The sequence below is a fragment of the Oculina patagonica genome, unplaced genomic scaffold (assembly GCF_052425735.1).
Source record: "Oculina patagonica isolate OP01 unplaced genomic scaffold, crgOcupat unplaced343, whole genome shotgun sequence".
Classification (NCBI taxonomy): domain Eukaryota; kingdom Metazoa; phylum Cnidaria; class Anthozoa; order Scleractinia; family Oculinidae; genus Oculina; species Oculina patagonica.
In genome coordinates this window covers 811-12,685 of record NW_027558194.1, presented here as the reverse complement: position 1 = coordinate 12,685, position 11,875 = coordinate 811, and the positions used below count along the sequence as shown (strand labels likewise).

Here is an 11,875-nt window from a genome sequence, read left to right as displayed (position 1 = left end):
TCTTAGGGTTACAGTCAACTCTCGTTAAAGCGGACACGCTCGGGGCGTCGTTTAGTGTCCGTAATAGCGAGAGTCCGTAATAACGGGAGTCATTTCCAGTCAAACCTTATTCGCCGGGGATCTGGATTTTGTCCGTAATAGCGAGCGTCCGCAATAGCGGAGTGTCCGCAAGGCGAGAGTTGACTGTATTAGAAATTCCTGCTCAGAATCAGAAATGGCATTTATGAGGACATAAAATACAAAAATTTTACAGTAAATAACTGGCAACCATTTTGAACTACAACCTCTTTTTATTTATGATTGACAAGTTCATGTGACCATAATGAGCAAAGAGCCTATTAAGACGGTACAGGTTGTTCAAAGGTTGGATAATGCTATCCACTGGATTAATCACTATTCAATGGATAGCATGGTTTGGTTTGTCAGCACTTATATAGCTGTTGGATGGTGATTTATCCAGTGGATAGTTTTATCCACTCTTCAAACAACTGGACCCTGGTGTTAAAAGGGCCTTCCAAGGGGGGTAGCCGTGTCGCATGTTTCTGGGAACCAATGTCGCCTAGCCAACAGCTGTAAAAGTCGCTGTCATTTTTACCCTCATAGTGTTGCTGTCGCACTGTGTCGCTGTCGCATTTCAGTGCCATAATGATGTCGCTTGTTGCTGTTAAAATGTTCGTGTGTCGCCAGAATTCAGGGTCTTGTCGTTTGTTGCTTTTACCCCTTGGAAGGCCTCTTAAAATGCATTTGTATGGCACTTGTATGTATTTATACACCTGGATGTAGATAGACATGACCCTGGGTTGGTCAGTCAGTCAGAAAAGGAAAAAGAATACTGAGAAAAAAAAGAGATCAACAAATAAAAGCAAGTGAGCCATGATTATATCCTCCCAGTAAAGGACATTTTGGCATGGGCCACAATCGATTTAAAGGCCTGTTTATATGGAGGACGATTAACCTATCCCCAAGCCTTCTTTTGCAACAAGATGGCCCTCTTGGCAATCTCATCCCCAGAGGCCGCGATCCTTCTGGTCTGCGCCAGGGATCGAGACCTCTGGGCTATTCTGAAAAGCTGCCACAAAGGCGTCTGAATCTGATTGGCTGTTGAAAAATTTGTTCGTTTCACCACAATCTCCGGTGCACACACACAATCAAACCAGAACCAGGATTTCCTGGTTCCGGTTTGGATTCGTCCAGAGCCGTTAAGTATCCCGACTGCTGGTCAAGGGGAACGCAGGCGTCTGGGAACAAGATTGCCCTCTTGGTTCAAAAGACTGGTTAAAACTGTTTTACAATATCGAATATGGCTGCCTTTTCTAAATTCAGGAACTGTGAAACATGAGAAATCTACCATTTTTCAGATGAATTTATCGCCGACTTCGATTTCAAATTATCCGCCATTTGTTTTGGCCGATTGTAGCATTTGCACTTGCTCTCTATGTGTCAACTTGTCTCTGGTAGGCAAGGCAAAACTAACCAAACTGTTTATATGCAAAATAATTGTTTTGCTCCCCAGGATCACCTTACCTTCAAAGGAAATGACCCTGAGTCCACACAGAGTCACCCATCCCCCCGAGCCAACTTTGCAATTTCTCATAAAACTATTTATCAAGGAACATATGAAAAGCTCTCTCGTCCAGTGTGGTTTGGTATGGAGGGTAACCCCCCAGCCAGGGACAACTTTTCTCCATATAAACAGGCCTTAAAAGGGGTTCCATGATGATATGATGGCTTGTTTAGCTTTCGGAGTAATGGTGGGGGGGTGTTTGAAAAAAAATAAACGAAAAAAAAAAGAATCGTGACAAGGAAGCAGGCAATGAATCAAACTTTTAATTTGCAAAAAAAAAGGGTTAGTCAGGTGATGCAAAAAAGAAAATCTGTATGGATTGCCTTACAAAACATTTCAAAATGTACAAATGGAAACCATGATTTTTATTGTATTTTATTGTGCTTAGAATACAGTAAGTTTTCTGTGATTCTTTTTATGATGAAGTTGCTGTTGAATATTTTTCTCTCTCTCGTGCAACCTAGACAAATGTGCCTTGATGGCTGTAACTTTCTGTCTAAAATGTGAGGCTGTTTTGGCATCTCTAGGGAAGAATATAAATAAAAACCAATTAATTCATGACTCTTCTGAGCTGTTAGGTGCTGAGACATGAAAAGGCATTTTGCAGCCAGGACACGTCACAACGACATTACATGTGTATGCACAAAAAATGTAGCAGGGTCTCTGTGACATGTCCCTGCAATATACACCTGATTGAAGAATTGTTGATCCATAAAAAGCATAAACCATGAACGATGCGACCCAAATGTTTACTGGGAAATCCAGAAAATAATCGTAGTCTGTGAGAGAATAAATTCTATAATAAGATAGGTTGCATGAATCTTGCTCTTAAGGCTATCAAAGAAATAAAATAATTTGATTATCAACAAGAGGAATACTAAAAAGCTTACCAAGACTGTCCACCCAGAATACTGTTGGGTCATATCGTTCATGGTTTATACTTTTCACAGGGTCAACGTTTCTTCAATTAGGTATATCCCTTCAGGTGTTATCGTCTTGACATGTTTCCATTGTCACTAATCTAAGTGACGATCTTTTGATTTCCTGGCAATAAAGTGGTGTTCCTGCCACGCTGTATGCTAATCTTTGATGAACCCCTGCTAAGCGGCCTCTTACCATTTCCCCAAAGGTGGCTGCTTTAATAATCTGGAACAATTGTAAATACTACTTACTTTTCTTCATGTCTGCCTAAAGCCATTTCTTCTTTTTTAAGCTGCTTCTTGACAGTGGATATCTCCTCCTGTGTCTTAAACAGCTGAGCAAGGAAAAACATTTAAAGGGCAGTTAATTGTACATATTTCTTTTCTCTTCAGATGACAACATTGAACACATGTTAACTCCTTTTAAAGTCATTTGGGCATCAAAAACAGCTTTGGAGGCAAAACAGTAGGAATCGTTTTATTTCCTTAAAGATCTTTCAAGGTTTTTACCAGGGATACCACACCTGGCCTTCTGGGGGTTGAACTAAATTTTATTCATCTCACCTTTTAAAGTCATTTGGGCATCAAAAACATCTTTGGAGGCAAAACACGATTCCTACTGCAATTTCCTTAAAGATCTTTCAAGGTTTTTACCAGGGATACTACACCTGGCCTTCTGAGGGTTGACAATGTTTTGATACCGCTTTGGGTAAAGTAAGCCACAAATGAATAGGAACTATGTACAACTAGTTAGGGGTGCAGTACGTGGCCTAACTGGATTGAGCTGTCTTAGTTCAAGCCCTGGCCGAGGTTCAATGTGTTGTGTTCTTGGGCAAGACATTTTACTCTCACAGTGCCTTACTGTATTAACTTCTTATGATAAATGACCATTGATTGGGATAAAAAGGCTACATGGTGCCTCTTAGGGGTAAAAAGGAACTCGAGCTGCGTACGTGTACCAAACCTATGGATTCCAGTTGTACCAGTTGTTATTTCTTTCTAAAATTCTCTAACAAGTATCCCTTGTCTGTCACTTTTATATGGGAATCCCCCTACCCTAGGATACCCCCCCCCCATGGATGTATTGTTTGCACCCCCACCTGATTGTAGGTGATTATTTCTAATAATTGGTTATTTTCTCTTCTAACATACCTGTAAATTCCAGTTTACATTTTTATCATCCCCTTTCTTTTTCTTTCCAGTTTCTTTGAGCTCAAAGTCAGTTGCACTTGTTCCAGGAACAGGAACTCTTATGTCATGAATATTTCCTTAAAATTAAAAAAAATCATGAGTCAGATGAAAACACAAAAGTACAAGAGAAAATGAAAATAATGTTGATCAACTTTTAATCCTGGGTTACTGTTAATGAGCCCTGAAAATCTGACCTTCGCTATTTTTAACCCTAATAAAATAATAAATCATGCTACTAAAAATCTCACCTTTCTTGCCACCAAGTTTTGTGTTAATAAAATCAAATATGTCACCACTCGAGGCCTGAAATAAGTGTAACAACAAAAATGTCTTAGTTAGCATCTTAACAATGTTTTATCACTGGTATATTATAAATCAATCCTTATTTCATCATTCTGTCATACTTTTTTGATTTATTTCTTGTGTTAAATCTATGGCAAAGTTGCAATCTGATTAGCTAAGCAAACACCTTCTTAATCAACTTGTTTATTGATAGAAGACCCTCACATGTGTTTTTTTCACCCATTTAGCTGAAATAAAACCTCCAATAGATCAGCTTTATAATATGGCTACAGCTTGTTGAAAGATATAACATGCATTGTGATAAAAAGTGACAGGGCACAAAGGAAGAAGAATACGTAAGCTAAGCTGATAACACTGTACATTTGTGATAAATAGTTTATAACATATCAGTGCCGTAGGCAGAAGGTGCAATAGGTGGGTCCTCACCCACCCATCAACCACAAAGGTCTGTCTGCTTAATTGGGAAGTGAGGGTTAAAATGACTCTCAGATTGCAGGAAAAGTGGACTAAAATAACTTGATTTTTCAAAATTTCCTGGAGGAGATTACCCCCTGACTCCCTGAGATGTTCACGCCTCTGGTGCTTGCACCCACCCATGCAAGATCCTGCCTACAGCCCTGCATATCTCATTGCACTTACCGTACACTGGTTAATTAAACACTGAACATTCAAATGATTGTGGATGGTTATACATACCTCTACTGGCAATTTGACATTTTTCACTTTGGATGCTCTGTGTTTTTTCTTCTTTCCTAGCTTGGGTAGTTTGTTATTTTCTCGAAGTTCTGCAATCTTATCAAGGGATTTTCCTGTGAAGATTATTTTAGGAAAGATAAACTAAAGATGTTAATTGATCTAGCTGGAGTATTGTCTAATTTGTAGTCAGCCTTTCTGACCCATCAAATCCATTCAGACAATCTATTCCCTTTTCATTTTATTCAGGATTTTCCTATAATTATTATGATACCTGAGCTGCTCTCAAGATTTTTTTCAATAAAATTGACTTCTGATATTTCTTACAGAACTCCTACCAAGCCAAAACAAAATCACAATTTTTTTGGTTTCATAGCCAATTTAATGGAAGGAAAAGCAGGTAAAAGAGAGACTACATTGCCTTGACTTGTTTCTGATCACTTTGTAATGACCTTCTACTTAAATTATAGGCATGCAAAAGGATATTGCAGGCCTGTGACTACATTTACAGCAAGGATCCCAAATTTATTTAATTAAAAGTGGTCATAGTTTTGGGCTCCTGGTAAATAAGCTCGCTGGTTATAATTACCAGTCTTAGGCTCACACGATCAACAATGGTATCCTTCGTCTTCTCAGTAGTGCAAGGTTAATAAAGTACCAGCAAGTCTCCACGGAAGTCTTCTCATTTTTATTGCTTTGGGGTTAGAAGCCCGGGGGGGGGGGACTCCCATATGGAAGGGGCGGGGATGCTCGTCAGAAATTTTGAATTTAACCCCTAAAAGAGACCAATCTGGGCGTGGCCGAAGCTTATGAAGACCCCTAAAGAAGACTTTGTTTATATGAATCAAGTAAATATAAGGAATGAAAATTCTTTCGTTTTGGTTATTTTTTCGCGTACAACCCTTAACGAGACCTTGATGGCTAAAAATAATGGGATTTTGCCCAGAACACCCTAAGCGAGACCAAAATCCGAAATTTAAACCCCTAAGCGAGACGACGAGCATCCCCCCCCCCCGGGGTTAGAAGGTCTGTCTATTTAGTATATTTATCATTATCATTATGAAAACAATCTTCTAACAATAATATTTTTTTTACCCTGAGGTAAGACAACTGCTTCTACTGGCTCCACTATGCCGCTTCCATCCTTTCCCAGGCCCTGACTGTCAAAACAATACTAATTACTCTCCAGAAAAATTGGCTTAGGTAACAAAATTAATATGCAACACTCAAAACTAATGTTACTAAAACAGTAAGAAAATTAAGTAGATATTGTAATATTCGTACTGAAAGTCATGATTTTACTTTACCTGTGAAATAGTTACCACTTAGATACTACTGGAAACTAATTCCATTGCTTTGTTTTGGTTAGATTTGACAATAATTTTGACATTTGATAATATGTTGTTTAACAGGTAAAATCTCCCCATGCAACTCTGAAATTTTGTGTTTACCTACCCAAATATATAGCCCATCTTGGCCATTAGCTTTGACCCAATGCCCTGAACAGAAATTAAGAAAAATCAAAAATTGAATTAATACAGATTGAAACAAATTCTAATTTAGTTTTTCTGTCAAGGGAGCTGATGACTTGTTTTGTCTATTACTTTTGTGTGTTGTTCCCATTCTCCAAGGCTCACAGGACCCCCTGATGGTTTCCATGACAATCTCACTACTGCTAACTCTTCTTCATCAAAGTCCTCAGTGAGCCGGCTTTCCTCACTATCACTGTCACTTGATAGATCATTATCTGATACATTCTCTGAGTCTCTTTGGTCTGTAAAGGAATATATTATGATCAGACAAAAAAAATCATATATGAGGCAAGGGTTTATAGATAAAAGTACTTTCCAATTCACCCAAACTCACTAGAGTGCTTGCATCCGACTGTATAAACACAAGGCAGCCATTTTCTTTTTCTTGATTTATAAATTAAGTAAATTTTATGTGCATGACATCATTACCATGTTTATGTTGTTTATCTTTGGTTTGGTTTAAAAATTTTCAAACCAATTAAATTTTGATTTTTATTTCTTTTTGTTTAAGTAAATGATAATGAATATGACAATGAAAAATAAAAATTAAACTGGTTTGAAAAATTTTAAAACAAAGATAAATTTAAACCAATATATAAATAATAAAAATGTACCCTGTATCAAGCAGCAAAATTTGGAGTGCAAAACATAACTGCCAGGCTAACAGGACAGACTATCATATTTGGCTTCCTTTAAATTTTGTCCTGAAAGCCCCAGAGTCAGGATAAAATACCAATATTTATTATTATTATAATTATTAATTAAAAATTATTTATTTATCATTATTACTATTGTTGTTGTTATTATTATTATTATTATTATTATTTTTATTATTTTTATTATTATTATTGTTGTTGTTGTTGTTATTGTTTACGTTATCTTTGTCCCCAGCTGACTGCATGCTACAAAGTTTAATGATAAAATGTTTGATATTCTTCATACTCACCTAAAGGTAGGACCTCATCTATACCAAGAGTAGCATCAGAGTTGTATGTATCATAATGAACAACAAAACTGTGGGCATCATGGTCTATAGACCTTAAAAATAATAATTAACTAAATTATGATCTCGTTATTTGGGGCATTCACTGTTCACTAAATGCTTTTAGAGGATTGGAAGTTTAAACACATTCTTAATAGTAAGAACAGAATAAGACACCACATTTCTAAATGTTCTTACATGTACATTTTGTAGTTTGATCATAATGTCTCTAATTCTACATTTAGTGACCAGACATGGCTTAACACTCCAGGCATAGTAAATGATTATTTTGTAGCTGCCATGTTTTAGAGCGGGTTTCACTCAAATATCAAAGGTCATTTGCCTTTGCTTTAGTATTGCTTTACTATGCTTAGTGATTGGTTTAAATTGACCAATCAGAATAAAAACCAAAAGCAACCCTGACTCACTCACACACTTTTACCCACACTTCATGTTGGCTACTTGTATTTGCCTCGAGTTTTGATTGGATTGTCTATGTCATTTGTAAATGGCCAGAGTGATCTCTGTGGCTTTGGTATTTATACGACACTCAATCGAAAATCGCTGTTAAGATCTGTGGGCACCTGGAGAGTAATGAATTCATTTCTCACTTCATGTATGTACTCACTGAATAGTAGCCTTGTACCAGACTCCATCGTCATATCTTGCTAAGCATGACTGACCACACAGCACCTGACTGTGAAATTACACATAAAATATCATATCAGGAGAGAAATAATTCTGTTATGAGCTTGGTAAAAAATAATGTGAAAAAGATATTAATCAATCACAAGAAACAAAATTGTCTATTAAATAGATGTTATTAAAATATGTCACTTTTACTTTTGAGAGCTTCTTGTAAGGTTATACTTTTATTTTTCCAGTTTAGTTGGAAGGTTCTTTGTATAACCAGACTCACTCTTCCCTATTTCCCCTAGATGGCATGCTTCTTTTTTAATATATTTATATTAATAATATTTTTGATACCTTATTTCTTGTTAATCAATAACAATCAATATTGAAATTATTCAGCACAAAAATGGTTACCTGAAGTCTGGCTCTTTAAATGGCATTAAATCCTCCACACGTAGAACATAACCATGAGAATACCTAAAAATAACCCAATCAAAATTGGTTAGAGAAATCGAGTGAAATATGGGGCAACTAAATTGTAATAAGGCTTCACTGCTTCTCATCTTGTCAGTTATAATTCTAAACTTTCTAAAAATCCTTTCTAGTATAATTTGGTACTATTTTCCCATATATGTTATTTTCACTGACTTTGTCACTGTCATAGCTAACCCTCATGCAATTCTTGCAAATTTATCTAATATTTAAGTAACAAACAGAGAAAATCAAATTCCACACCAGATTTGGTCAAACATGAGGTAGGGTAAATTCTACATTCAGGTCTAGTAGCCCATCAGGCCAGAGCTTTTCCCTGCTAGTCCACTGCAGAGTTAACCCAGCATTAATTAAATTCATCGCTAAACATTTATACACCTGGGTAAAGAGGGGCAGTATGAGAGTTAAGTGCCATTGCCAAGAACACAATGCATTTGCGCCGGCCATTGATCCAGAGTCTAGTGGACTAGCCATTAGGCCACCATCAAAGTGTGTTTATTTTCAAAAAAAGGCCACCAGCTTCCAGATTTGGCAGTGGGGATGCTAAATCTCATCTGTTTTCTCAACCTTTAACTGTCAAAGAAAATTACCTTTTTAACCCTACTTAAATATATTTGACCATAGAAGGTGAAATAAACAAACCTGCAAGTATCATCATCAAATCTGCATTTGCTGTCCAGGAAATAAGGGCAAGGTACCATGGAATTATGAGTGGGATTCATAAATAACACCCTAACCTGTTGAACATGCAATGTACTGTACGTCAGTTTATGAAATATGTCTTTTTATAGAGTTTTTAAGGAGCTATATATGTCACGGTATTTTAAGTCAATTTTCTGATTACCGTTATGATTTGATTTAGCGCCCTCCTTCCAATAAGCGCCCCCTTCCAAATAAGCGCCCCCCTTCATATGTGTTTTTGTTAATAAGCACCCCTTTTCCAAAAAGCGCCACCATTCTAATAAGCACCCCCATTCCTATACATGCCCCTATTCTAAAAAGCGCTCCTATTGTGGCTAACTGCCCCTTAGTACTGAAGTTGTCGACGTCAAAAAGATAAACTCATGAACATTCACCGTACCGTACATGTACCGGTATATCTTATTTACTGCTTAAATGAACAATTCTTGTAAAAGTAACTGAACTTTCAACAATTTGTTACTGTTACAGTTTATGTTATTGTTAATTATTTTCATATATATTAAGTTTTGTTTTGAACATTTGGTTGTTTTGCAAAAAATTAAATAAGCACCCTGTCCCGAAATAAGCGCCCTGTCTCGAATAAGCGCCCTCCCTTAAGGTGCCAAAAGTAAATAAGCGCCCCGGGCGCTTAATCGAATCATTACGGTACTCTCAAATTGAAGGAAACCTCATAATATTAGTTTTCTAAGTTACCGAGGTAAACGTAGAAAAAAACATTAGAGTAATTAGAACTCGAAAATAAAGAAGGGTGGTTTTGACTGACGAAGATTAAAATGGATTACAAATGACAAGCTTGAAAAACTGTGCCAAGTTTTTCAATATGTGTTGTCCCTGATGTAGCATCTTTAAGACTATTCGATCTTCCCCTATTAGCAATTTCTAAGTGCATACCTTTGTTTCTTCTTTGCCATCAGGTAACTCAACTGTTTCTGCATCAAACACCATAGCATTGTGGTGTTCTGTTACTCCCCATTCCTTTTGAGAAAAAAATATTTTTAAGTCCAGTTAGTGTAACAATCTTTTTACTTAGATAGAGTGGCACAGATTTTTGTATCAGTTGCTAACTCTATTAACTAGCCACTTCTCTGAGCGCTTTGGTCCCATTATGGGTCACCCATACACTGTATTCATAACAGAGCTTTTTTAATCAATGAATCACTAGCACCCATACATTCCAGCCTATCAAGAGGGTCCTGATTGGTGTAAAATGGCAACTGGGATTTGGGCACATTTTCATTGAGAAAATGAGATTTGGATCACCCAGTACTGGAACTGGGATTTGGTCACTGGGAATGGGAATCACAGAAAGAAAAACAATGGGACTGGAATTTTGAAAATTTGGGAAAATAATAGGGAAATGGGATTTGGGCAAGATTTGGGCTGGGAAAATGGGATTGATACCCCCGCCCCCTTCAGGACCCTCTGTCAGCTCACCTGTGTATAAGAAATGCGGCATTTCATCCCTGTGATATCACTCTCCAGCTCAACAGAATCTTCATCATCCAGGCTTTCCTAATTAACCATCACAAAACTATTAAGGCGACTGAGAGGTTAATGACATTTTTTTATTGAAACCCTTATTAGTCACACCTACAGTATCTAGATACAGTATAATATATTAACTGTACATATCTAAAGTACTTAGTACTGTAAGGCAGTAGAACTATTAATAGCAAAAAAATATGATTGAATTACAAGATAGAAGAAGAAGGAGTAAGTTAAAACAAATTTCAAGTTGAACATTTCGGACAAATTATGTAAAAGACTTGTTAAATGTCACACTATCAATAATAAATCACATTGTCATTGTTTTAGAATTCATATAGCCTTAAGAAGAGAATTTTTGGCAGGATTATAGCTTCAGGGTAACAAGCAATTTCTAGGTCTGTTCAAAGCAGACTTATCTGACAAAACTTACTGTATCTTTTTCTCCATCATTTGAATCAGTATTATCATTCACATTTCCTGGGGAATCAGTACAGAGTCCTTGTTCCTCGTTGTCAAGCAACTGAAGTAATCTGCTTTTCTTCAGAGATAGCAGGCTTTCTAGGAAAAAGAAAATCAAGCTACACTGGTACCATAAGACCAAAGTTCATGCATGTAAATGAATTGAGTGTACTGTGTCTTTTTTATATGCCATACTTTATTATTGTACACCAATCAAACTTATTTGTATATTTAACCCATTGGCGCCTGTGCCGCCCGTAACCGCCCGTGCGAAAACCACCCCTAAAATGCCTGTGCCGCCCGTAACCGCCCGTAAAAACCGCATCATGACAAATGCCCTTTCCCTCCCTCCCTGGAGACTTTTTGGTTCTCCTATTCTTCTACAGATAATAAGGGCAAATAAACCAATCAGAATCCGTTTTCTGCGCATATTTTTAGGGAACTCTTGGGGTCCTAGAAAGAAGGTTTTTTCTCTTATTCCGTGCGTTGAAAATGTACAAGAAAATCATGGCGCCAGGCGGCACATATTTACAAACTTCCAAGGCCTTGTTTTTGATTCTGAACACCAAAAATACCATCTTTGAGACTTAAAAAGGAAAGAAGAAACACTATAGAATATTTAAGTGGCCCTAAAATGTAATGGCGCTTACAAGTGCGTTTTGAATTAAAATCACGGGCTTGAACACGGCCTGAATGCAGCTTCTCAAGACTTCTGAGAACGAAATGGTAATGTACTGTTATTGCTTCGAATTTGGATGTAATTTTTTGAAGGATCGGTAGATCCATTAAGTGTACAATTGACTCCAAGAGCCGTCTGCTAAAATTAAACTTCGCCTTCGACATGAACATGTGGATAATTAATTCTGCCGTGCAGTTCAGCACGGTCGAAAAATTTCGATATTTGACGCTTGTAAAC

General features: G+C 37.1%; 1 protein-coding gene across 1 annotated transcript; it reads right to left on the bottom strand.

Moving 5' to 3' along the window:
- Window positions 1–1,901: 1,901 nt before the first annotated feature.
- LOC144640551 (zinc finger CCCH-type with G patch domain-containing protein-like) lies at window positions 1,902–11,083 on the bottom strand (the record flags this gene model as incomplete). The annotated part of the gene is made up of 15 exons (XM_078499660.1): window positions 1,902–2,087; window positions 2,737–2,819; window positions 3,637–3,752; window positions 3,924–3,978; window positions 4,675–4,787; window positions 5,767–5,831; window positions 6,127–6,170; window positions 6,276–6,445; window positions 7,150–7,241; window positions 7,814–7,882; window positions 8,233–8,295; window positions 8,953–9,047; window positions 9,904–9,987; window positions 10,447–10,524; window positions 10,931–11,083. Coding segments are annotated over 15 exons (1,419 nt in total), but the record flags the coding sequence as incomplete, so codon positions are not given.
- Between the last annotated feature and the right edge of the window lie 792 nt (window positions 11,084–11,875).